General features: G+C 53.5%; 17 protein-coding genes across 24 annotated transcripts; 8 read left to right on the forward strand and 9 right to left on the reverse strand.

Annotated features, from left to right (window-relative positions):
- KVP17_004250 (uncharacterized protein) lies at nt 1-751 on the reverse strand (the record flags this gene model as incomplete). Of its 2 annotated transcripts, XM_068522282.1 has the most annotated exon segments (2): nt 22-128; nt 133-751. In XM_068522282.1, coding segments are annotated over 2 exon segments (726 nt in total).
- Nucleotides 752-1,045: 294 nt separating this feature from the next.
- KVP17_004246 (uncharacterized protein) lies at nt 1,046-1,504 on the forward strand (the record flags this gene model as incomplete). Its single annotated transcript, XM_068522277.1, has 1 exon — nt 1,046-1,504. The coding sequence occupies one exon, from the start codon at nt 1,046-1,048 to the stop codon at nt 1,502-1,504; it is 459 nt and encodes a 152-aa protein (XP_068375543.1).
- Nucleotides 1,505-1,527: 23 nt separating this feature from the next.
- Nucleotides 1,528-2,799, reverse strand: KVP17_004249 (uncharacterized protein; the record flags this gene model as incomplete). Its single annotated transcript, XM_068522281.1, has 1 exon — nt 1,528-2,799. The coding sequence occupies one exon, from the start codon at nt 2,797-2,799 to the stop codon at nt 1,528-1,530; it is 1,272 nt and encodes a 423-aa protein (XP_068375546.1).
- Nucleotides 2,800-2,829: 30 nt separating this feature from the next.
- Nucleotides 2,830-3,539, reverse strand: KVP17_004244 (uncharacterized protein; the record flags this gene model as incomplete). Of its 2 annotated transcripts, XM_068522274.1 has the most annotated exons (3): nt 2,830-3,003; nt 3,093-3,207; nt 3,235-3,539. In XM_068522274.1, the coding sequence occupies 3 exons, from the start codon at nt 3,537-3,539 to the stop codon at nt 2,830-2,832; spliced, it is 594 nt and encodes a 197-aa protein (XP_068375540.1). The 2 variants fall into 2 exon arrangements, with proteins under 2 accessions (XP_068375540.1, XP_068375541.1); XM_068522275.1 differs by lacking the exon at nt 3,235-3,539 and having other exon boundaries at nt 3,093-3,173.
- On the forward strand, nt 3,492-4,902 carry KVP17_004242 (uncharacterized protein; the record flags this gene model as incomplete). Of its 3 annotated transcripts, none has more annotated exons than XM_068522271.1 (2): nt 3,708-4,307; nt 4,429-4,902. In XM_068522271.1, 2 exons carry the CDS (start codon nt 3,708-3,710, stop codon nt 4,900-4,902), a joined length of 1,074 nt encoding a protein of 357 aa, XP_068375537.1. The 3 variants fall into 3 exon arrangements, with proteins under 3 accessions (XP_068375536.1, XP_068375537.1, XP_068375538.1); XM_068522272.1 differs by lacking the exon at nt 3,708-4,307 and having other exon boundaries at nt 4,314-4,433; nt 4,459-4,902; XM_068522270.1 differs by lacking the exon at nt 4,429-4,902 and having other exon boundaries at nt 3,492-4,313.
- A 279-nt stretch (nt 4,903-5,181) lies between these two features.
- KVP17_004255 (uncharacterized protein) lies at nt 5,182-8,400 on the forward strand (the record flags this gene model as incomplete). Of its 2 annotated transcripts, XM_068522288.1 has the most annotated exons (2): nt 5,182-5,321; nt 5,349-8,400. In XM_068522288.1, the coding sequence occupies 2 exons, from the start codon at nt 5,182-5,184 to the stop codon at nt 8,398-8,400; spliced, it is 3,192 nt and encodes a 1,063-aa protein (XP_068375553.1). The 2 variants fall into 2 exon arrangements, with proteins under 2 accessions (XP_068375553.1, XP_068375554.1); XM_068522289.1 differs by lacking the exon at nt 5,182-5,321 and having other exon boundaries at nt 5,446-8,400.
- A 5-nt stretch (nt 8,401-8,405) lies between these two features.
- KVP17_004248 (uncharacterized protein) lies at nt 8,406-9,891 on the reverse strand (the record flags this gene model as incomplete). The annotated part of the gene is made up of 2 exons (XM_068522280.1): nt 8,406-9,572; nt 9,601-9,891. 2 exons carry the CDS (start codon nt 9,889-9,891, stop codon nt 8,406-8,408), a joined length of 1,458 nt encoding a protein of 485 aa, XP_068375545.1.
- A 290-nt stretch (nt 9,892-10,181) lies between these two features.
- Nucleotides 10,182-10,895, reverse strand: KVP17_004241 (uncharacterized protein; the record flags this gene model as incomplete). Of its 3 annotated transcripts, XM_068522268.1 has the most annotated exons (2): nt 10,182-10,664; nt 10,692-10,775. In XM_068522268.1, 2 exons carry the CDS (start codon nt 10,773-10,775, stop codon nt 10,182-10,184), a joined length of 567 nt encoding a protein of 188 aa, XP_068375534.1. The 3 variants fall into 3 exon arrangements, with proteins under 3 accessions (XP_068375534.1, XP_068375533.1, XP_068375535.1); XM_068522267.1 differs by lacking the exon at nt 10,692-10,775 and having other exon boundaries at nt 10,182-10,604; XM_068522269.1 differs by lacking the exon at nt 10,182-10,664 and having other exon boundaries at nt 10,665-10,895.
- A 6-nt stretch (nt 10,896-10,901) lies between these two features.
- Nucleotides 10,902-11,225, reverse strand: KVP17_004256 (uncharacterized protein; the record flags this gene model as incomplete). The annotated part of the gene is made up of 1 exon (XM_068522290.1): nt 10,902-11,225. The coding sequence occupies one exon, from the start codon at nt 11,223-11,225 to the stop codon at nt 10,902-10,904; it is 324 nt and encodes a 107-aa protein (XP_068375555.1).
- A 100-nt stretch (nt 11,226-11,325) lies between these two features.
- Nucleotides 11,326-13,452, forward strand: KVP17_004254 (uncharacterized protein; the record flags this gene model as incomplete). The annotated part of the gene is made up of 1 exon (XM_068522287.1): nt 11,326-13,452. One exon carries the CDS (start codon nt 11,326-11,328, stop codon nt 13,450-13,452), a length of 2,127 nt encoding a protein of 708 aa, XP_068375552.1.
- Nucleotides 13,453-13,558: 106 nt separating this feature from the next.
- On the reverse strand, nt 13,559-15,256 carry KVP17_004247 (uncharacterized protein; the record flags this gene model as incomplete). The annotated part of the gene is made up of 1 exon (XM_068522278.1): nt 13,559-15,256. One exon carries the CDS (start codon nt 15,254-15,256, stop codon nt 13,559-13,561), a length of 1,698 nt encoding a protein of 565 aa, XP_068375544.1.
- A 390-nt stretch (nt 15,257-15,646) lies between these two features.
- Nucleotides 15,647-16,048, forward strand: KVP17_004257 (uncharacterized protein; the record flags this gene model as incomplete). The annotated part of the gene is made up of 1 exon (XM_068522291.1): nt 15,647-16,048. One exon carries the CDS (start codon nt 15,647-15,649, stop codon nt 16,046-16,048), a length of 402 nt encoding a protein of 133 aa, XP_068375556.1.
- Nucleotides 16,049-16,132: 84 nt separating this feature from the next.
- On the forward strand, nt 16,133-18,169 carry KVP17_004253 (uncharacterized protein; the record flags this gene model as incomplete). The annotated part of the gene is made up of 1 exon (XM_068522286.1): nt 16,133-18,169. The coding sequence occupies one exon, from the start codon at nt 16,133-16,135 to the stop codon at nt 18,167-18,169; it is 2,037 nt and encodes a 678-aa protein (XP_068375551.1).
- A 207-nt stretch (nt 18,170-18,376) lies between these two features.
- Nucleotides 18,377-20,095, forward strand: KVP17_004243 (uncharacterized protein; the record flags this gene model as incomplete). Its single annotated transcript, XM_068522273.1, has 1 exon — nt 18,377-20,095. The coding sequence occupies one exon, from the start codon at nt 18,377-18,379 to the stop codon at nt 20,093-20,095; it is 1,719 nt and encodes a 572-aa protein (XP_068375539.1).
- Nucleotides 20,096-20,339: 244 nt separating this feature from the next.
- Nucleotides 20,340-21,128, forward strand: KVP17_004251 (uncharacterized protein; the record flags this gene model as incomplete). The annotated part of the gene is made up of 1 exon (XM_068522284.1): nt 20,340-21,128. One exon carries the CDS (start codon nt 20,340-20,342, stop codon nt 21,126-21,128), a length of 789 nt encoding a protein of 262 aa, XP_068375549.1.
- Nucleotides 21,129-21,172: 44 nt separating this feature from the next.
- On the reverse strand, nt 21,173-21,886 carry KVP17_004245 (uncharacterized protein; the record flags this gene model as incomplete). Its single annotated transcript, XM_068522276.1, has 1 exon — nt 21,173-21,886. One exon carries the CDS (start codon nt 21,884-21,886, stop codon nt 21,173-21,175), a length of 714 nt encoding a protein of 237 aa, XP_068375542.1.
- A 49-nt stretch (nt 21,887-21,935) lies between these two features.
- KVP17_004252 (uncharacterized protein) lies at nt 21,936-22,904 on the reverse strand (the record flags this gene model as incomplete). Its single annotated transcript, XM_068522285.1, has 1 exon — nt 21,936-22,904. The coding sequence occupies one exon, from the start codon at nt 22,902-22,904 to the stop codon at nt 21,936-21,938; it is 969 nt and encodes a 322-aa protein (XP_068375550.1).
- Between the last annotated feature and the right edge of the window lie 52 nt (nt 22,905-22,956).

Genomic DNA, 22,956 nt, shown 5'->3' on the forward strand with positions numbered 1-22,956 from the left:
AATCAAGGATGAGTGCCGTGGCTAAACACATGTCGGGGTCGAATCCTCTGTCGACACCGTCTCGGCCGTTAATTTTGATTCCGACGCCGAACCGAGACCCGCAGACCTCTCGAACCGACTGTATGATCCTACGGGGCAATTCTGCCCTTCGAACAACATCCCCTCCGAATTGATCATCTCGCGAATTCACCAGTGGAGACAGGAACTGGCTCAGAAGGTATCCATGGGCGCAGTGAATTTGAACCCCATCAAAACCCGCTTCCTGCGCAATCACGGCGCTACGAGTGAATGCGCCAACCAACTCCTCGCACTCCTCCGCTGTCAGAGCGTGTGGCTTGGCGAATTGGCCGGCAATGTTTACGGCGGGAGCCGATGAGGCCGACACGGGAGCGGAGTTGATATACCGGGCCACCTGCCTGCCAGGGTGGCTCAGCTGAACCCACAACTGCCCGTGCCGACTGAGCTTCCCCAAGCGTCCGAGGGTCTCTGTGTCCACTAGCTCGTCAATCACCACGTTTCTCGCGCGTTCCAAGTTGTCCCGGTCAACCATCATGTTCCCAGTTATAACAAGTCCCGCGCCTCCGTCGAGCCACGTCTGGTAAAGTTTTATCATAGGTGCAGTCACGTTGTTGAAGGCATCGGCCATGGACTCTGACAGCGCTGACTTCAACAAACGATTTGGCAGAGTGTTACCGTTAGGCAACACCAAAGGCGAGCTGAGCTGCGCTGGTGGGATAGAACCGACGACCATCAATTCGCAAGTTCTGGCGATTTGAAGCTGTCAAAGCTGGATTTCAAAAAGTCTCGTAATTTCGATATGTCAGCATGGCAGTTTTGTTGTTTGAGTGGTTAATCTATGAGTAGTCAGTACTCAAAGAGTTGTTTGAGGCATTGATTTTAATCTTTGAGACAAGCATAAACTGCCTCGGGTTATATCTGTTCAAATCAAGAGAGAATTATAGATGTAGAATAACAAGTTCTTAGCCCTGAGGCAGAAGAAGCATTGCTGTGCCTCGAATATCAAAATACTGTCGATATCTCGACTATGCCGCTTCAAATGCGTAGCTTGGGGGTCATCGTGCATCCTGAGGTTCCCGACATGGCCACATGGGACGAGCACCGCTTTCCAGTCCACAGGTCCCAACGACTAACTCTGGACGAGTCCAAAGGGGAGATCGTGATGTTGCCTCTACCCCCTGTGGTAAGGCTGGAGACGGTTGCTCCTCATCACGAACGTCCCTTGGAGTCGCGGCTGTCAAAGCTGAGCTATAGACCACCGGCAGCGGTGAATGTCACCGGAGCAGCGCACCAGGCCACGGAAATCATGCTGGCCCATCTTCTCCGGGTGCAGGAGGATTCTCAACGGATTTTGCGAGAACTGCCGCCTCCGCGGGTCAGACGCCGTCAAGGCTCGTTCACCAGGGTTGTGCTCACGTCCAAAAAGGCGAACCGAATTCAGAAGGCCACAGATGCCCAAGTCGATTCGAACAGCAGCACCTTTTGATTTTTGGGTCACAGCAACAGTGGTCACGCGAAACTTCTTTGTTGTGATCCCGTTCGCTGGCTAATGGGAATTTGGAGAACCACGCTGAGTATCCAAAGTTCGCATGTTGGGTTGAAGCCACGCTGCGAAAAATACGTCATGACCAGTACTCCCGCCATCGTAATCAACCCAGAAATGAAATAGATCAACCCGGCCACTCGGCAGGTGAAACGGCCTGGAATGCTCCCGAAGGCGTACGCGTTGACCAGCGTGACGACCCAGGACCCGCTAATGATGTAACTCGCCAATCCGAACGTCTCGGCGAATCCAGAGACGTCGAACAAAGTGAAACTTAATGAGATGATGATGCTGAGGTTGAGGATGGTCACCACATACCACACCCCCCATCTGTCGAAAATGATGCCCATGATGAAGCATGTGAACATGTCCATCGGCGAAAAGATCATGGACTGCGTTTTGAAGCTCATGGGGATGAGGTAGTATGTTCGAAGCTGCGCCATGCTATTGTACACGATAAACAGAACCGATTCTTTCGAGCGGAGAAGTCGGAATGGTTCCATAGTCAGGACGTAATCATGCATGGAAATAGGCTCCACGGATGTGTAGGGCACAACAGGCGTGAGAAGAAACATCAGCGCCGCTCCCGTAGCATGTACGACCGCCCACAGACACTGCAACCAGAGGTAGCTGCTGTAGCTCCTCAATAGCAACTTATACTCGACAGTGCCCACATAAGAGCTACATGCCACCGCCATTCCCAACATCCCAAGCATCGTACCCTGTCTCCGGGGAAATAAACGGCTGATGTGAGACATGCCTGTATGACACAACAGGTGACCGGTGCTAAGCAGCACCATCGCGGCCCACGCGCAAAAGTCGTACTTCAACAATAACTTCAACAGGCAGCCTACGGTTCCCAGACTGTATCCCACCACTGAGATGTATCGTTGCTTTAGTACCTGGAGAAAGAAGCCGCCCAGCAGGAACGACAGCCACAAATGACTGTCCATAAGAAGATTCAGCTGCATGTTCTGGGCATCGCATGTCCCGTTGTCGTTCAAGGGAGTGCCTTCCGGACACGCAAATACTCCCATGCTGATGAACCCCGATTTCACGGGGGCGGAGTTCCACTCCACGCAAGGGGTGAATAGCAGAACAACTATATATATCAGGAGTAGTGATGGGACGGAGAGACCGAAGGGCGCCTGCCTGGACACGTCATCAGGCGAATGCCGACTGAGCGTGGCAAAGTACGCGACGATCAGCTCATCAACGGACTGCTCCTTGTTTGTCATGACAGATAATGTAACAAATCATTGCGAGATTCAGAAGTACAACGCACCGTACGAAATTGACCTACGATCTCGGTCCTTGTATGCGGCTTCGACCTCAGCGATACCAGCCGCCAACTTATCCGACGTCTGCTTATCAGAACCTAGAAGAATCGCAGGATTCTCAACGACTGAGGCCATTAGGTAACCCTTGTAGAAATCCTTAAACTGTAAAAATTAGTTGTATCGCTCTAACCATACGAACAATCTATGAATCTATGTAAAAAAATAAAGCTGCTGTGAACTGCAAATCTCACCGTCTGAGAGAACACGCACCCAGACTGGCTCAGCGACGCCTCCGCCAGCAGCTGCCGAGTGGTGGGCTGTCCTCCGCACATCGACTCCAGTTGTCGGCCGAAGAGAATTTTCTGTCTGGTTGCGGGAGTTTGTCAAACTCACTCTTGAATGCGTTTGTCGAGCAGCCGCCTCCTCTCTGGAAGATGTAATACTGTTTGAGCCAGCGTGATTTGGCATCCGATTTGGAAAACGGTCCTCAGTGACAAAATCTGGTTAAGCATCAATATGCGTGTCTGAAGCTTCCAAATCTCCTCGCTGTCTGTAAATCCATCCGACTCAAATCTGGACAGCATTTTGGACTCGCTTAGCAACTGGCAGAAGAACCGGATGAGTCTATCTCTCTGCGTCTCGACAACGGTATGGAGCACGCCCTTGATGGAGTCGCGGTAACCGAGTTTCCCATCCATAATGCCGAAATCATGCTAAAGGCGACAGATCAGGCGACCTCAGACTCACGACCCCCCATACTCCCCTGCGTACCGGAGGAAGTCCCGCAGTCGTTTGTACTGGACTCGGTTGTACCACATCTGGAGTTTCTGAGACTGGACTCCAAGACTGACCGTGAGAAAATAAAGATGGTGGCTTGCCTTTGCTACGGTCTCCAAGAGCGCAATGTCGCTTTGGTGGAACGCGTGGCGGCGTTTGTTGACGTGGACGTGGTCACGGCTGTGTTTGAGGAAACCGTACGCCGAGAAATTGCTGGGGGGATGCCAAATACTGTTCTGGGCACACGAAAATCACCTGGGGGACATTTTTTGTCTCTACTGAAAGACCGAATACCCGTAAGCCTCAAAAAGTCGATCTGGTCCTCTCAGACACAAAATCAGAAAACCCATAGACGTTTCGTACGTCGGATGACCCCTGAAGACCGCGCTGTGTACGAACAACAAGTGTTCACGCGACGGCAGGAGCGAATAGCGAAGGATATGCTTCGAGAACGCCGACTCCAGCGTGAAGTGACCAAAGATGTCAAGCAAAAGTCGAGAGACGTCAAGCAAGAGTCGCGCAAGGCCATCAAGAGAACCATAGAGAAGCGACCGCTGCCGTTGAAGAAGTTGACGCCAACGAAAGTCAAAAGAGAATGCAAGTTGCAAGAAGGCGGTCAGAGAAACCACGTCGATGTCAAGGAGGACGACCTCGAAGATGGCGAGTTAAGAGTCGAAGATGCCATCGGGGTTTAGATGCGTAGTGCTCCACGCACAAACTGCTTGACGTCGTTAACCGCGCGGCTGTGTGGCGATCTGGAGGGGCTTGACGAATCGGGGACCGGGTCTGGGCTAGCTTGCCGGCGCGCAGCAGGGGTGCGGTCTCGGCTTTGGTCATGAGTGCGTGTCCTACCTGCGCGCCGATCTGGACTCCGATCTGGACTCCGACTTCGATCTGGACTACGACTGCGTTCAGCACGTCGACTTCGGCGTCGACTTCGGCGTCGACTTCGATCTGGACTCCGACTGCGTTCAGCACGTCGACTTCGATCTGGAGTTCGACTTCGGCGTCGACTTCGATCTGGAGTTCGACTTCGGCGTCGACTTCGATCTGGACTCCGACTGCGTTCAGTGCGTCGACTTCGATCTGGACTCCTACAGCGTTCAGTGCGTCGACTTCGATCTCGACTCCTTCCTGATCGTCTCTTCTCTCCTGATTTTCTGCTCTCGGGGCTCCTCTCCCGACGTCCACCTTTTCTCCGAGGACTTTTTCCCCGAACTTTTCGCGACACCGGACTTGCATCCCGGACCTTCCTTGGACTTGGACTCTGACTTGGGTCTATAACTTGTTCCCTGAGTTTCTGGACTTTTCGAGGACTCGGATCTCGGGTTTTCCGAGGGACAACAGCACACTCCTCGATAACTCGCTCAGAATGCTTGTCACCGCGCCGATGTGCGACCCGACAAGGCTGGTTACCTCGCGTGGCCACCATACTCGAGTCCTCGCTTCCCTGGCGCAAAGTGACTACGCGACACTCGTTGTGTGGATCATCGGCGGCGCCTCGCTGCTTGCTTTTGACTTCGCCGTCGCTGTGCATCGCAGATGCCGGCGTAAAATCACCATATGCTAGCCTCAGCTGTTCCCCCTCTGGTACTTCTTTTCAAGCAAAATCCCAGCGCCTCCCTTCGAAACCGCGCAGTGGGTCGCCTGCTGGAGTCTATTCACTCGACTTGGCATCAGCTCGCGGAACACTTACCTTCTCTGTGAGGCTCGGACTACTTAGTAACCAGCGAAATCGTTGCCGAGGAGGCTACCGGCACTGCTGCCGGCGAGGCAGCCCTGCTGTGCTCGAAGCTGTACTATCACCTGGAGGGTCTCGAGGACGCCATGCGTTGGGCAGTGCGTGCGGGCCCTACCTTCGTTAGTCTGCTGGCCACCCCCGTCAGTGATGTGGATGAAGGCGATGCTGAATACATTCGAGCAATATCCTCTCTCTGCGTGAGCAGGTACGTTCGAGAAGCCATTATCGCGAATGAACAGACGGGTTCCACCTTGCAGAGTACCCTGAGTCTAGGGTCCTTTGGTAACACCCCAGCGGCGGAGTTGCTCTTGTCGCATGCCTGCGCGGTTGAGGGCTTCGGACTGGGGGTGCAGTCAGCCTCGGCGGAGACACAAGCGATGGCTCTGGCACAAATGCCAGACACTGATGAAACCACACCTCATCTAGAGGAGGTGGTGGCCCTGTTGGTGGAGTGGGGACTCAGTGACGCCAAGCAACTGGCAGCTGATGATTTTCAGGGCTCAAATCAGAGGCGTGAATTGTGTTCGCAGTCACTGAAACGGCTTCTGAGTATAGGTATCGACTGTCGCCGCTTTGACTGGGTCAAGGATACCCTCGAGGCAGTACCGCCATTGCAGACCGACCTCCTAAGGCACATCCTTCGCTTCTCGCAGCTCCTTACCAACAGCAAGGCTTTGCGAGTTCGACTGCTGGAACAAGCTCACTCCTTCATCACCACTGAACCGTACAAGTGCTTCCAGGAGCCCGCCACCTTGGAATCGGTGAAGCAGGAATCCGCTCGATTAGCTCCTTTCTTGGACATTATGGAAGTGCTTGTGCATCTAGAACGCTGGGAGGACCTAGCTAACCTCCTTCACCACCTCTTACACAATGAGGGACCTGGAGGCGTGCTGGTGGCGCATCAAATTGCCTACGACCTTGTTGAAATCGACAGGGTTGCGGCCCTGACCTGCCTTCTCGAGCACCCACTTCTACAAGTCACTACGGAGGGCTCACACGACGCCAAAGGTAGGAGTTTGGGGCGTGAACTTCCAGACGTAGATGGGGTACCGTTAGAGGCGCTTCGAGCAATCCTCAACCGTACCACACCTCGGAAGCTGGCCCTTGAGCTGCTCTCCCGACGTAACGCGACGGACTTGAACCTGGTGGAGCACTTGCGGTTTGGCACAGAGAGCAAGGACAGCATTTCACACAACGCCTTGGTAGTGGGGCACGCCTTCATGCAGGCGTACACAACCTGTGACACCTTCCTCCGAAACAATGCTGAGTGGTCTCGGCGATCGACATGCTGGGCAAAATTCATGGCGACTTCATGCCTTGGATTGATTCATAAGGGACAAAGCAGCCATGCGTTCTTTGTACTTTCGACCTTCCTTCCGGCTGAAGGGCAGTCTAACGGGGGCCCGTATGCCGAGGGAGGTGCTCTGTTCGCACTGGGACTCATCCACGCTTCGTTGCCAACGCCTAGAGTATCGGAGTTCCTCCTCTCGCAGCTCAACCAGCCTTCCAATGGTCGCAGTGACCCCCTGATACACGGAGCTGCCCTCGGACTGGGCTCAGTGTTTCTTTGCGCGTGCGACGAGGCCGTGAGTCGTGACCTGATGCAGGTACTCTTCACCGACAATGTCAATACATCGGAGGCTGCTGCGCATGCCATTGGAATGATCTACATGGGCAGCGCGGACGCTCGCATTCTCTCCGAACTCGAGGCCTACTGCAAGGACACGCGGCATGAGAGGCTGATTCGGGCATGCGTCGTAGCAATGGCGTTGGTTCTTTTCCGGCAGGAACAGAAAGCAGACAAGTACTTCTCATCTTTGGCCGAGAAGTCTGAGCAGTTCCTCAGGTACGGAGCCATGTTCATCTACGGGATGGCATACTGTGGAACTTCGTCAAATGTCGCCGTTCGAGCGTTGTTGAAGCTCTCCGTGGCCGATTCCTCAAATGACGTCAAGCGTGCTGCTATCATCAGTGTGGGATTCGTCCTCTGCGACGACCCTAAGCACGCAATGAAGGTGCTCAGGCCGCTATCCGACTCGCACAATGCACTCATCCGGAATGCGGCGGCACTCGCCGCCGGAATCTGCGCCTGCGGCAGTGCCGACATCGACGCAGTGTCTCTTCTGCAGCCCTTGACACAGGACAAAGATGATGTGGTTCGGCAGGCCGCATTTATGTCTCTGGGCTTGGTCCTTATGAATTCCCCCGAAACCCCAAAGGTGGCGAGCGTCATGGCCACAATGCGCCAGGTGTCTTGCAACAAGGTCGATGATCCTCTCGCGCGCCTAGGCGCCATTCTCGGACTCTCCTTCTATAACTGCGGCGGTCGTAATCTGATCGTGTCCATGAGCACTCAAACGGGTCACATGAAGCGGGGGGCCGTGGCTGGGATGTTGCTGTACTCTCAGATGTGGTTCTGGTTTCCTTTGGTACAGTTCGTTGGTTTAGCTTTCACGCCCGCGGTTAGCTTCGGTGTCACCAGTGACGGTCAAGCTCCGGCTGATTATCTAGTCAAACTTAACGCCCCAGCATCTACATTTGCGCTTCCCAAGCCACTGGAGGTAGACGTACACAAGACTGCTCGCCACGCGAAGAAGGCGGTACTGGCCACCACCATGAAACGGCGACATGTGCAAAGCGACCTCGCTGCGGCCGCTCAGAAGGAGGCAGAGATCGAAAAGGAGGCCGAGAAGGAGGTCGAAAAGGAGGAGGTTCCCGAAGCTCCCACCTCCGTTTTCAAGAACGGGGCCCGGATTCTCCCTATGCATATGCATCTCGTTGAGCGGATGGACGTTGTGGAGGCGCCCACCGACGATTCTGATGAGGCACTAGCACATCTAGTGCCTGGCGATACTGTGAGATTCTACCCCGTGGCGCCCAATCGACTGACAGGCATGCAGGTGCTGTGGGACCTGCGACCTGAAGAGGATGTCGTGGATATGCTTGTGAAGCCGGCAGAGACGGAGGAAGAAGGCAAAGACGAAGGGGAGCCGGTACCTCCGCCAGAACCCTTCACCTGGGATGGCACGTTAAGCGCATAATTCTGTCACGAATCACAGTCCTTTTCTCGAATGACATGCTCTCGCGTATCCAGTTTCGTAAGCGGCAGTAGAATGAGGGCTGCGACTGCAAAGAACAGCGACGAAACAACGAAGGTCGAGTGAACGCTCGTCTCTGTTGCGACTCCTCCCCATACCGAGCTCACGGACCAGCAGAGGCCCATGACGGCACCAGCGGCGGTCCATCTAGCTCTCTCTGTCTGGCTGGAGTAGTCCATTATCAGAGACTTGTGCAGGGGGTTCAATCCGTTGTGGATGCCGCCCCTCAGCAGGTGGATGGGCACAGCCAACCAAAATGAGTTCACTTGTGACAGGCTGAACATCAGGCCTGCGGCTATCAGAGCGCTAATTATGGCAACTTCCGCTCGGCCGCGCATGAGCGACATCCGTCGTAAAGCAAACGCCGTCAGCGAAATTGACAGTGAGTACGCTGCCGTCAAGACGAAGTATTGGCTGGGCGTGAAGTTCAGCGTGTTCTTGAAATACAAAGGAAGGTACTTCACCGTGATGCCAGCACCAGCGAAATGGACGCACTGGGAAATGAACACTACCCATGGGACCATTGTCGTTGGCGTCACCCGCCATGTAGTCATGAGACGACGTGGAACGTCCAGCAGCTTCATCGTTGGAAGCGAAACTCCCAGTTGAACGGTCTCCTTTGCTCGGGTGGCCTGGGGCTCCTCCCAACTAAGCAACAGCCAGTTCTCCAGCATGGAGGCCGCGGTTGTCGCCAAGAGAAGTCGTAAGAGCCCTGCAGGGCGCCAGCTGTGTGCCGATTCTCCGAGGAACAGCAGACCTGTGAACGGACCGGCTACAGCGGCGACGCAATTGATTACAGTCTTATAGGCAAAAAACCGGCTTCTATTTCCGATCTCCACGGAATCTACAAACGTGGATTCTGTCAAAGTAAACATTAATTCGTGCCAACCTCTCCAACCCAGGTGGCACAGGATGTAGGCGCCCATACATCGGCTTCCTTCGGAGCTCATGAGGCGTAGGATGGCTAGACAGGTGACGCCAGAAATAGCGAAGCCTGCAACACCAACATATCTCAAGAGCGTCGATCGCATCCACCAGTAGCGGTCTCCGACGTAGCCCACAGCGACAGCAGCCACCACTCCCACAATTCCCGCCAACGCCTGGATCAATCCCAGCTGAATTGAAGACCCACGACTTACTTACGATAACGGGATCATCCTCAAACCGCAGAAGCACCATGTGGTCAAAAAGTGCCGCGTTTCGATGGCAAGTCAAGCCATGCGCTAAACGCAGCACTAGCATGGTCTTTACGTTGTGATGCCAGTGTTTCGATTCTCTCCAGAGAGCTTGCGCTCGCCAAACAAGCGTATGCAACCGACTAGTCCGAAGCTTCTCATCTCGTACGTCGCCGCTAAGAATCCATGTCAAGGGGGAGTGAGGGCTAGGTTCTCCGCTGGAGTCCGTGCAGGTGCTGTCTGATTCACTATTCATCATTTAGGCGGATTCTCGCTTTCCGCAACGTATCGCCGTCCACACAGCCCTTCACAGACGCCGGTCATTCAGCCGAGCTGGCACCAGCCTCTGTCCGTGCAGACTTGCCGAAGAACGCCTAGCAAATGTCTGTATCTATGAGTTCAGAGCTCTTCTCAACAACCGCCATTGTCAACCGCACTTGTCTGGGACTGAAACGAAGTCACTGTGAGGGTGAACTGCCGCCTGATTTTCGCTGAAATGTACGAGACACAGCTAGCAGATTAGTCATAACAAACTCACTACGATTCCAGTCATGGAGCATCGAGACGAGATTGGTTCATAACCGGTTCAAAGAAGTCGAATTGGATAACGCGGTCGAGTCGCGTGCATGCTCGCCCTCTATAAAGTCCTTCACAGGCGCAGTAGCCGTTCTTGCCCCAGTCGGACTTCCATCCGAGCTTACATTCCCCTCTGTCGCTACAAACCTGTGGAGAACTGGTACCGTCAGCAAACACCAACACTGCTGACGGGCAGTCAGTGCACCTATAGTCGTCGAAGCAGTAGGGGTCCCAGCATTGTTCAGGGTCGTCCCTACATTGAGCCTCGAGCTGTCGACACACGGCCTTCATATCAGCAGGCGGCTCCGGCTCAGGCTCGTTCCGCTTCCTCCGTTCTCGTCTCACCCGGCGCTGGTGCTTCTTGACTGCTTGAGCCAGTGCTTTGCAGTAGGCCATATCCCATTCAGAGACGCCAGTGTTCGTCTGACGCTCCCGTTTGGCACAGAACGATTTGATCTATTTGGGAACACGCATCCCGCCTACTGATTCGTGAAGCTTCACTGTTTCACTCTCTGGTGGTTCCTCTGCCTCTACCTGAGTGAGACAATCCTCGACGAATTCAGCCATCAATTTCGTGCACTCAGAGCAAGGCAGGATCTTTGGGTCAAAAAGAAAATCAAGGATGCCTTCCTCCTCCTCAGCAACTGCACGCCACAACAGCAAAAGTGCTACCTCGAGTAAATGCATGACAGATTAATACCCTTCGTTAGACCACGTCACCAGGTACTCTGGGTAGGCTGCTTCTATTAATTCGGCGGTGATCGAGTGGTCCGCAAGGCCAAAGGCCACGCTGTAGCCGTAGATAGATATCTGCAGCGCGCCAGAATCGTGGCAAATGCGACCTCCGCCTACTGCCTGGGCGTCTTTCAGGTCTTCTTCGGTCTGCTGGACCCTCTCGAAGATCTCGTCATGGAACTCTAAACCTTCAACGCCCCGAACGAAGAAAGTGCCATCTGCTGAACGCAGCAAGATGTACTTGAAGGTGGAGTCGTGGTCAATTTGGACCGACTTTGCCATGAAAATGTAATATAAGCTTTCGACGAAGTTGAACCATATGCATGAACAATACGCACACGCTGAATCTGGTGCCCACATATCAATAGAGAATTGGTCAATTATGGGGAACGTAGCTGGGTGCACAGCAGTCCTACCCGATGACCTTCCCAAAAACACGCTTCTAGGCGCGATTCGGGAAGGTGACGACGAAACACCCGTGCTAAGACGTGCTCAATTCGAAGAGGAACTAGTTTCCTCGCGGTTTGATCGCTGCGACCACAACATCGCAACGGAGCTCGATCTCTTCAAGTGGGCGGTAGAGAAATTCGGCAACAATGACTTCCTGGGCACACGAGGAAGTGATGGCAAGTATGTTTGGCGGACCTACTCCGATGTGAATCAATTGGCGGTCGCGTGTTGCAGAGGCCTCTTCAGGGCGGGACTCGTGCCGGAGAAGGAGTTTTCTGAGGATTACGAGCAGGCAAGGCGCCTTCGTCCTGTCGGTCTCTTCTTCAAAAACCGAGAGGAGTGGTACATCATCGAGCAAGCCGCAAACCTTGGTGGACTCACGCTCGTTCCGCTATACGATTCCCTCAGTCCCGAGGGTGTGGTTTACATCATCAATCAGACACAGCTGGCTGCCGTTGCAGTCGACTCCGGCACCGTGGACACCGTTCTGGATGCGGTCGAGAGCATGGAATGCTGCCCCGTCACCGCTCTGATTCTGTTAGACATTGCTGCTCCAGGCGTTGCAAGGAGGGCCAAGAAATTGGGGCTGCGACTTCTCGGATTCAGCAACATGTTGGGACTAGGCGATCTCCCATGGAAGTACCACTCTGCCCAATACCCGTCCAACGATACTACGCCTCTATCATGGGAACCGGACACTACAACCTGGTCTGAGCCTGTACCCGAGGATGTTCAAACAATATGCTACACCTCCGGTGCCACTGCTAGGCCTAAGGGTGCTATTCTGACTCACAGGGTGCAGGTTTCAGCTGCGATTGGTTGTTTGAATTCCGTTTTCAAGGATGAGAATCTGCAGTTGACACCGGATGATGTGCACCTCTCGTATCTACCGTTAGCTCACAGCTTCGAACGTCTGATGACGAAGCTTGCTACTTTGCACGGCATGAAAATCGGTCTATACTCAGGCAGCCCTCGTAATATTGTCGACGACCTTGGAGAACTACAACCGACAGTTTTCGTATCCGTCCCTCGCCTTTTGCAGAGAATTTTCGATGGCGTTTCAGCTAAAATCAACGCGTCCGGGCCCGTAGCTGCTGCTCTTTTCAATCAGGGCCTCAACACAAAGATACGCCAGATACGGAAAGAGAGAAATTTCCATCATGGGTTTTGGGACAAGATCCTCTTCAACAAGATAAAGGAACGGATAAGCCCACGTCTAAACTTAATATTGTCAGGCGCGGCGCCTCTTGACCTTGCGCTGAAGGAGAAGCTCCAAGCTGCCTTTTCAGTCCATATGCTCGAGGGCTATGGTCTGACGGAGACGATGGGATGCGTCAGCATCCGGGCTCCGTTTGACTCTTTGGACCATCTGGGTTCCCTCATCCCTAGCCTGGAGATGAAATTGATCTCTGTTCCTGAACTCAACTACCACGTCACGAACAAAGATGAGTTCGGCCACTCTGCTCCCACTGGCGAAGTGCTAGTAAGGGGCAACAGCGTGTCACCAGGCTACTTCTGCGATTCGGATGAAACTGGGAGGTCTTATCGTGACGGGTGGTTTTGCACCGGTGACATCGGCACACTGGAAAATGGAGTCCTCAAAATTATCGATCGACGGAAGAACATATTCAAGCTTTCGCAAGGAGAGTACGTGGTTCCCGAGAAGCTCGAGCTGCAGTTGAGTAACTGTAATCTCATTGAGTCCGTCTTCCTGGCCGGGCGCAGCACCGAGAGCTGTCTCGTAGCTCTGATCGTGCTAAACGAGAACAGCGTCAAACTGCTGAACTGGTGTGACAAGGAGTCTCATGTGGAGAACGTACAAGCATACCGGGACGACCTCGAACGCCTCCTGTGGCTAGAGATTCGTGACATCCAAACCGTCTACGAAGTCAAGGGATTTGAGCGCGTTAAGCGATTTCACATCCTCACCAAACCGTTCCAAGAGTACGACCCTCAGCTGCTAACGCCTACTCTAAAACTGCGACGGCACCTGGTGGCTAAGTTTTTCCAGTGGGAGATCGATGCGATGTATGACGATTTGAGATCTTGCACAGTCTAAATGTACAACGTTAATGGTTTGGTGGCTGTTCAGCGGACTCGGCGAGCAAGAGTAAACTCTTAACAGACGAATTCGGTTAATGTGGATGATACGAGAGCATTCGTGCCTACTCTAAAATGTCAATCACCTTCCCAATGGCAATGGTCTTCATCTCATCCCGCAGAGTAAACCGCCCCAACTGCGGCACATCGCTAAATTTCTCGAGGGGTATCGGATTACCAAGCGTGAGGTCGCAGGTCACAAGTTGGCCAGCCTTGACAAATCGGGGTCTTGCGGCCTTTTTCTTGTTGGCCTTGTCGACAACGCTGAGGAGGCAGGTGAAGGCGACATCCTCAACGGCGGTGTGAGCATGGAAGATGCAGGTGTAGCCACTTGTAACGAGAGGTCTGTGGTCGAGTAGCTCCACAATCATGACTTGCCCGCGAATCTTTCGTGCAAGCCGGATTGGCTCGTGAAAATGAGACAACACGGAACCCCGAGTCACAGCGGTCTCTTCGCATCCAGAAAGTTTCACGGTGACATTTTCACCGCAGGCGGCATACTTCACCTCTTCTTGCTCGGCACCCTCTCTGACTGTGATGGAGACGCCAACGACCTTGACTTTGAGCTTAGCAGGCATGAGCATGCAGGTCTGGCCGGCTTTCAGCATGCCTTGTTCGATCTTTCCTACAGCCATAGCCCCTTGGTCCTTGTATCCTTCGAGCAGGGGGACGCGCAGGGGACCGTCGGCGCTCCGAAGTGGGGACTCTGCAGAATCTAGCAGCTTCAGAAGCGTGGGTTGGGAGGCGGGGTACCAAGCCGCCTTGGCGTCAAAGCAACTACCAACGGGGTCGCTGACGTGGTCTTTAATGTTCGCGCCAGAAAGGCCACTGATGGGGACGAAGATGGGAAGTGGGTACCCACAAGTCTTCAGGAACGGGGTAAGTTTCTTGACAATCTCGTCGTATCGCATCTGACTCCACTCCACAGTGGACTCGTCCATCTTGTTGATGGCCACAATCATGTTCGACACGCCAAGCGTCTTCGCAAGCATTGCATGCTCTCTTGTCTGCCCGCCCTTCTCAAACCCAGTTTCGAACTCGCCCTTTCTAGCGGAGATAATCAAAACGGCAAGGTCGGCCTGTGCCGCTCCGCTGATCATGTTGGGTACGAAGCTCTTATGTCCAGGGGCATCCAGGATCGTGAATCGACGATTCTCGGTAGCAAACGGAGCCCGGCCGACCTCAACTGTCTTGCCTTTAGCACGCTCCTCATCGTTGATGTCCATGATAAACGCGAGGAACCACGACTCCCGATTCTTATCCTTCGCCTCCCGTTCGTACTTCTCGATGACGCGGCCGTCGACTTCGCCGCTGAGGTAAAGGATGTTGCCACATGTGGTGGATTTTCCAGCATCGACATGGCCGATGAAAACGACGTTCAGATGGCTTCTAGGATCCGGGTCAACTGCTCTCTTGTTCACTTTCAGAACCTCGTCATCGACCTGAGACTTGCTCACTGACGTGGGCGTCATGGCCTCCATATCGGTGTCCATCGACCTACTGTCCTCCTGTACCTCCTGTACCTCCTGTACCTCCTGAACCTCCTGTACCTCCTGAATCACCTGAACCTTCTCCACGACAGGAGGGGCTGTCTCGACGACCGTCGCCGACGACTCCAAAGCAACTTCATCAGTCGACTTCTGATCCACCTGACCTGGCATCTGAACTTTCAGGTCAAGCCCTGCCAACTTGCTATCAGGTTTGGACGCTCCGAAGTTGCCAGGGACGAATTCAGAAGCACCGATGTTGAAGTTGAAACTCATTTCTTCCAATTTGGCATTTTCTGTTAGCAAACGACTGATGACACTACGAGGGCTGTTACGAGGGGTGCTCAGCAGTCGACTGATGTCATTACAAAGGCTGTTCATCAGTAGTGTGGTGTAACACACGTGTGCTGGAAATAAGAAAATTTGCGAAGGCATTTGATGCGGTTACTCGATTTACAAACTCAAGAGGTGCACCTCACATGGCTCGCTTCTTTGGGTGCTCCCGCACTGCAAAATGAGAGGAGGACTACCCAAGACTGCTGCATTGAACTCGCCCCAAAGCCCGTGTCGGTCCCGTCGCCCTCGCTGCCTCTGCTGCCTGGTAGAAGTTCGCGCAGAAAGTTGTTCACCGGGGAGGCTATGTGCACTCTACCCGGAGGTCTTCAAATGCAACGACCGCTTAGGATGGCAAACACTCGAACGCTTGAGATAAAACATGGATACGCGAGGTTGGATGAGACACGCGAAGCCGAGCTGAGCTCTCAAACGCTGGATTTCGCAACTCTGACCGACTCGAAGAAGACGAGGAAGGCGTTAAAAAGCAGGAAGCCAGGCACTAACTGCCAATGTGGAAAGAACTGCGTGATTTGCTGCCTTGGAACTTGGCTGCTGCTGGCTCTGATTGTCATTGCAGTCTTTGTTGTGATTTTCTACAAGTTCTACGTTGTTAAAGGCCGTCATCTCCAGGACATACTATCCGGTGTCACCGAAGGGTACGACTTCCTCAACGTCACAGGGCACCCACGTTGGAGACTCGTCAACGGTTCTCTTATCCAGATCAGCCCGTGATCAGCAACTTTTGCACTTGAACGGCCTACGTGCTGTTGATGCCTCTGCGACTATTAACTCAACTTAATATAGATAATTGAACTCATGCCCCCAGCGCTTCGTCTAGTCCAGGGTCCGCACGCCGGTCAGAACAACGCCGTACGGTTACTGGCGAAGGTGCTAGGCGTCTCGCTGCCGTATGAGGGCGTGGTCAGCACGACTTCGCAACTTCGACCCCTCCTGCTGGTAAGCGGGGCGGAGATCGCAACGACGTTTGCGATTTCCAAGTATCTTGCTGCGCACGCCGGGCTGTCTCTCGGTAAAGATGCCATGAGCGTGTTGTCTTTCGCCACCGAGACGGCGTTCAAAGCGGTGGAATCCATTTCGCGTGATGACGTCGGAGATGTGGTTGGCGCGCTTGATGCATATGCTGCCAAACTCAGCGGAGGACCTCTAGATGCGGCTGGTGCCTTCGTCGTAGCTCTGGCGCTTAGTTGTCCTGTAGACCTCCCTCAGTCGTTGAGAAGCCTCATCGACGCCAACTCCGAGGTGTTAGATAGCCTCGGCATTGGCTTAAGGAAGACGATTGTACCTCAGGCTCGCTATCTCACCACTGCAATCAACTACACTAACGGTCCTCCACACATCGGACACGCCTACGAAGCCATCACCACTGACGTGATAGCTCGCTTCTCACGCGTCTCCGGCTCAGACACATTGTTTTGCACTGGCACCGATGAGCACGGGCAGAAGATTGCACAGTCGGCCGAGGCCAAAGGCATGACCCCGAAGGAAATGTGCGACATGTATGCCCAGGCTTACCAGGACCTGAATGCCAAGCTGGATATATCCAACGACATCTACGTACGTACCACTGACCGTGACCACATAGCCACTGCTCAGAAGCTCTGGAAGCGATGTTCGTCTAACGGCGATATTTACCTTGGCAATTACGCTGGTTGGTACAATGTCCGTGAGGAGACGTTCGTTACTGAGATGAACGCCAAGGAGTCGGACTACAAGGACCCTGTTAGTGGCGTTCCTCTCAAAATGGTGAAGGAGGAGTCCTATTTCTTCCGATTGAAGAAATTTGTGCCTGCTCTCAAAGAACTGTATACGAAGCACCCTCACCTGATTCAGCCAGAGCAGTATCGACAAGCCATCCTGGCGCAACTGGACTGCGATGTGGAGGATCTTTCCATCTCGCGCACGTCGTTTTCCTGGGGGATTCCGGTGCCAGGGGACGAGAAACACGTCATGTACGTGTGGTTTGACGCGCTAAGCAACTACATATCCGCGTTGGGCTTCCTCACGGAGACTCCCAAGTTCAGTAAATTTTGGCCTGGTGAGCATGTCATTGGTAAGGACATCATCCGGTTCCATTGCATCATTTGGCCCGCGATGCTCATAAGTGCGCAGCTACCAACGCCCAAGTCCGTCGTCGTTCACGGCTTCATCTCCGCCCCTGACGGAAGGAAGATGAGTAAGAGTTTGAACAACGTGGTAGATCCTTGGGATATCGTGGCCAAGTATCCTGTTGACACCATTCGCTACTTTTCATGTTTCGGCGCTCATTATGGCTTTGACCTCAAGTTTGATTTGAATGCTATGGAGGACATGCATAACGCCCATCTTGCGGACTTGCTTGGTAATCTTGTGGGCCGGACTTCAGCGTTGATTGGAAAGAACTGCAACGGGGTCATCCCCAGCATCATGACACCCTCGGAATCTCCCTTCGACTTCGGGTCTCTCAGAGCAGATGTCTCTGAAGCCATGAGTCGCTACGAGCTGCAAGTGGCCTTGGAGCTAATCTTGGATGCCTCAAGGGCCACCAACAAGTACCTGACTGACAATGCTCCGTGGGCCATCAAGGACGACCCTGAACGGCAACGGCAGGTGATTCGAATAACCTGCGAGGCGCTCTACATCTTAGCGCACTTCTACTCGCCGTTTATTCCAAGCAGCACGGTCGAGGTTTTTCGGAGGCTAAATCACAAGCCCAGGACGCTGGACAAGTTGTCAAGGTGGTTCGACAACCTCACGCCAGGCACGGAGATGCTGAAGGGCGATGTGCTATTCTCGAAGTTTCAGAGGAAGGCAGAAGTAAAGGTAATGCCAGCATCCAAGGCTAAGAAAGTCTAAGAATCGAATCCAAGGCTGAGAAAGTCTGAGAATTTGGAATGTGAGGACATTTGTTGTTTACACACTACTCTATCTTGAATTGTGCGCCTTTACTGACTACGTCCGCGGCGCTAAACCAAAAGACTCACACAGGGTGGGGGGTAAAAAGTTGACCCCACACAATTGGCAACATCAGAGGCGTAAAGAGATAAATACGAGACCGATAAGATGACTATGACCCCTTCACACGCCGAATGGACTACTCTGCTTGAGACACCTGAGTTTGGACAGGGCCACCTGCTGGCGAACGCCACCACTGACACCCAGAAGAAGCAGGTGCTAGAGCAGGTGATGCGTGTGGACGAGACATACCCTGGAGGGGTGCGAGCGTACATTCAGAATTCGCGTAAACTCCTGAAAGACAGCCAGGAAGGCAAGAATCCATTTGAGGGTTTCTCGCCTAAGGTACCGTTGGTGGAGCGAGTCGTGCCGGGCACCCAAGCCTTCACAGACATGGAGCTTGCTGGCGAGACAGAGCTGGCCAGGTGTGGGTTCGTGCTGGTTGCTGGAGGACTGGGAGAGCGACTAGGTTATCCCGGCATCAAGTTGGCGCTCCCAGTGGAGTCGGTCTCTGGGACAACCTACCTGCAGTACTATATCGAGTGGTTGTTGGCCATCAGGGACTTCAACAGAAAGACGAATTCCGACGCGATGGCACCTCCTTTGGCTATTATGGTTTCTGGCGACACCCATCAAGGCACTCTGGATCTTCTGGAGGACAACGACTACTTCGGTTTTCCACGTTGCAGACTGTCAATTATGAAACAGGAGAAGGTTCCTGCGTTGCTGGACAACGAAGCCCGCTTCGCCCTCTCAGAACAAGGGGGCATCCAGACGAAGCCCCATGGCCACGGAGACGTTCATACCCTACTATTGCAAGAGGGTATCATTCAGAAGTGGAACCAAGAGGGTCTTCGATGGTGCATGTTCTTCCAGGACACCAATGCACTTGCTTTCAGGAGCCTTGCATGCATGCTTGGCGTTAGCGCCACGCACGACTTGACAATGAACACTCTAGCCGTTGGGCGCAAGGCCAAGGAAGCCGTAGGCGCCATATGCACTCTGGAGGGCAAGACGGGCGAAGCACTCACGGTGAATGTCGAGTACAATCAGTTGGGGCCACTGTTGGTTGATGCGGGTATGGGGGGTGACGTTGCGGATCCTACGACCGGCGAGTCACTTTTCCCTGGGAATACCAACATCCTTCTCTTCCAGATTCCACAGTACTACGAGGTCCTCACCAAAACCAACGGAGCGGTTCCCGAGTTCGTAAATCCAAAGTATGCTGATGCGGAGCACACCAAGTTTAAAGCTCCCACACGTCTAGAATGCATGATGCAGGACATACCGAAGCTCTTCTCGAAGGAGCACAAGGTAGGCGTGACTCAGCTGCCGAGGTGGGCTTGTTTCTCGACGGTTAAGAACAACACCATCGACGCTGCGGCCAAGCTTAAGGCCGGCGGCGTACCGGAGTCGGCATTCTCGGGAGAAGTGGAGCTTTTCGAGTGCAACTGCCGGCTGCTTGATATAGCCTCAAGGGCTAGGAGGTGTCCAACGTTCATCGGCGAGAGAACTACCGAAACCTGGTTGGATATTGTGCAGGAGGTTCCTCCTATGGTCGTCCTCAAGCCTTCCTTTGGTGTGAGCTTGGAAGATGTGAAGCGCCATATCAAGGAGGGGTCGACAGTCAGTCTCGCCGCTAAATCTTTTGTGCAAATCGACGGTGACTTCGTCCTGAGTGGCTTGCAGGTGGACGGGTCCCTCACTATTGCTGGCCGCGGCGAGAGTGCCTACCAGAGTGTTAATAAGGGCATTCGACGCGTGGCTGCAGGACCTGATGCGCCTGCTCGCACTGCGATTCGAGGATTCGTGTATGATGAGCTTTGATGCAATGTTAATTTGAGAAGAGTAGGCTCTGATCTATCCTCGCCACCGCCGCGAATTTTTATTCCACCACCGTCATAGAATCGTCTGTGGGACAGAACTCTGGTGGATCCGCACGTTGACCCGCTCCGCAGAATACCAAAATCATGGTTTTCGTAAGGAATTTCAGAGACTCCCTTGAGAATATCATAATCATAGACTTCATAAAGTATTCGGGAGTTGACTCACTCTGTAGAATTCCATAATCATGGTTTTCGTAAAGTATTTCGAGAGCCCACGCCAGCTCCCTTTGTCATTGCTTTCTCTGTACACTGGACCGATGTCTGAAAACCAATGGAGGGATGTCTCGATGGATGCATTAGATTTCATGTCAGGGGAGGAACCCTTCACGGGCGATGGTTTGTCGGATGATATTCCACTCCCTCCACCTCCGGCCCGCTCTGAGCTTGGCGCGTTGGCCTACCACGACCAGGCTCGCAAGCGACGTGAAGCGTCTGAGATTGACACATTGAAAGACCAGCCGGCTGAACCCCCGATTCCGCCACCTCGTCCACCGACCAAGCCCCCCAAACGCTACCATGGACATTCTCCGTCTCGGCCTTCTACGCCTCCTCCGCCTCCTCCGTCTCGGCCTGCTGCGCCTCCTCCGCCTCCTCCGTTTCGGCCTGCTGCGCCTCCTCCGCCTCGTCCTCCTCCTCCCACTCATAACCGGGAGTTGGTGAGTTTTATTCTCCGTAACGCCAAATCCGATGAAGATCTTCTGAACGAAACCATACGTTTGACGGAACAATGGACGTCGTCAGTGCAAGAGCAGGTTGATGAAGCCTTACTAGTGCTCGAACGTCGAAATCAGACGAAACTCGGCCGCCTGGCCTACGAGGAGGTGAAGTCCTTCCAATCCGCGCTCGACGACCACGTCAACAGAACTAGTCAATCGTCTCGAACTAGTCAATCGTCTCGTCGTAAGAGACGCTTGCCAGGTATGAAGTACCTCAAGCAGAAATACAACAAGGCAAAGAAGGTTTTGAAAAGGTGACGAGTCTGTAGTCAGTCCGTAGAGTCAATACATCAAAACGAACTTCATTGGCTCTGATCGAGTCGATCGATCTCCGCGGTTATTTCCTCACCTGAAAGGAACTCAGCGCCGTCCTCTGTGAGCACACAGATCTCAAGGGTGCCAGGTCGGAGAGCATCCACGGTCTTGCTAAGAGCTTTGACGGCCAACGCCACGACCTCTGACCGAGGCATATCCTCAACCCAGTCTTGCTTCAGGACACCCTGAGCACTGTGGTTGTTCTGACCCACAGCGGTCGCCTTCCAACCAGTAAAGTTCCCAGCGGGATCAGTATGGTACAACTGGAACCCCGAGGTCTTATCGTGCCCGGCAAAGAGGAAGGACACTCCGAAAGGACGTAGACCGCCAAACTGAGTGTACGACTGCTTCAAATCGCAGATCTGTATCACCAAGTTTTTCAGGGGCTGGGGTTCGTTGAATGCGAAGCTATAACGCTGGGCTGTGACCCTCGCCTGCTCAATCAGCAGCTCGGCGTCAGCAGTCCAGCCCGCCGCAGCGCATACGATATGGTTATCAATCTTGAACACTTTCTCCTTCGTGCGGGTAGTGTCCAGTAGCTTAGGCGCGGCGGGCTTGTCGGCGGCGACGACGAGGCAGTCCTTACCTTTGATACCTATGGTGGCACTGGCGTTGTTAATCGCCTCCATAGCATATTCCACCTGATACAGCCTTCCCTCAGGACTGAAGGTGGTTGTCCTAGAGTCGTACCGTCGAGCCATACTCAAATGTCTATTTGTTCTTTGGGCTTCCTACATCTTCGAACACACATTACTGGTGAGTTTTTCTTACCACCCGCTGCTTCCGCAAACTTGGACTGTACGTTTGGTAGCCCTTCAGTCTCTTCAGATTATGGAAGTAGTCGCGATCTAGTTGGCGTATCACGTGCCCTACCATCGCCAGAGATTTAAGAACGCTCTTTATCTCCGTTTCAGCTGTCATGTTGGCTCCAGGGACAAACTCCAGGCTTTCTCCGGGGTTCAGCGGCATGCCCTGCTCATCAATGCGTTTCATATGCAGAACGTTCTCCTCAGCGATGATTTTGGTAAATGGATTGTCCTCGGCGACCTTGTAGACCAGGTCGTTGTGCCGGGCTACAAGCTGCTGCGTCCACGTGCCGAGCTCATCCAACTCCTTGATGCCTGAGTTGACTTTCAGCGTTTCGAAGATGACAGTGTGCTCCAACCCCTTCATTGTTACGGATACTTCCTGCAGTCCAAACTGCTGATGGACTGGATGGATCTCCAAAATATGTACTCCGATAACGTTATTCTCGATACGCTCGAATAGTGGAGCCATTCGTCCAGGGAACAGCCAGTCTTGTCGTTGCTCCCTGGAGGACAGAGCCTCCATTATGTCCGACGATCTGATGGAACCTCGTTGCGCTCTACACAAATTTCCGAACTGCTTAAGGCCGCCTCGCTTCTTAATCACGTCTGGTTCTAGGTGGATGGCAAATGCCATGTCAATTAGACGCATGGCCCTTCTGTCAAATGCCACCAACTTTACCTCTTTTATCTTCTGTGTTTTTATCTTCTTCGTCAGCTGTTCGACAACCGACGCTTCGCCGCCACTGAGCAGAGTGAAAGGGAAGTCTACGAGGGTGTGCAGGCCCTTGACTATACCCTTTGCGAGCTTCGCGATGTTCTTTCGGCCTTCGGCGCCGGAGACGCTCATCCGTGTGTACTTGAAGAATCTGTTTTCCTGGTGGTAATCACAATGGCGGAAGTTGAGCGACATGAAATGCGCGGTGAACGACAGAAAGGTGTAGAAGAGCTGCAGACTGTCTCTC

Source organism: the organism of the source record quoted next, assembly GCF_019968985.1.
Source record: "MAG: Porospora cf. gigantea B chromosome Unknown PgB_NODE_308_length_22956_cov_117.12, whole genome shotgun sequence".
NCBI lineage: Eukaryota > Apicomplexa > Conoidasida > Eugregarinorida > Porosporidae > Porospora > Porospora cf. gigantea B.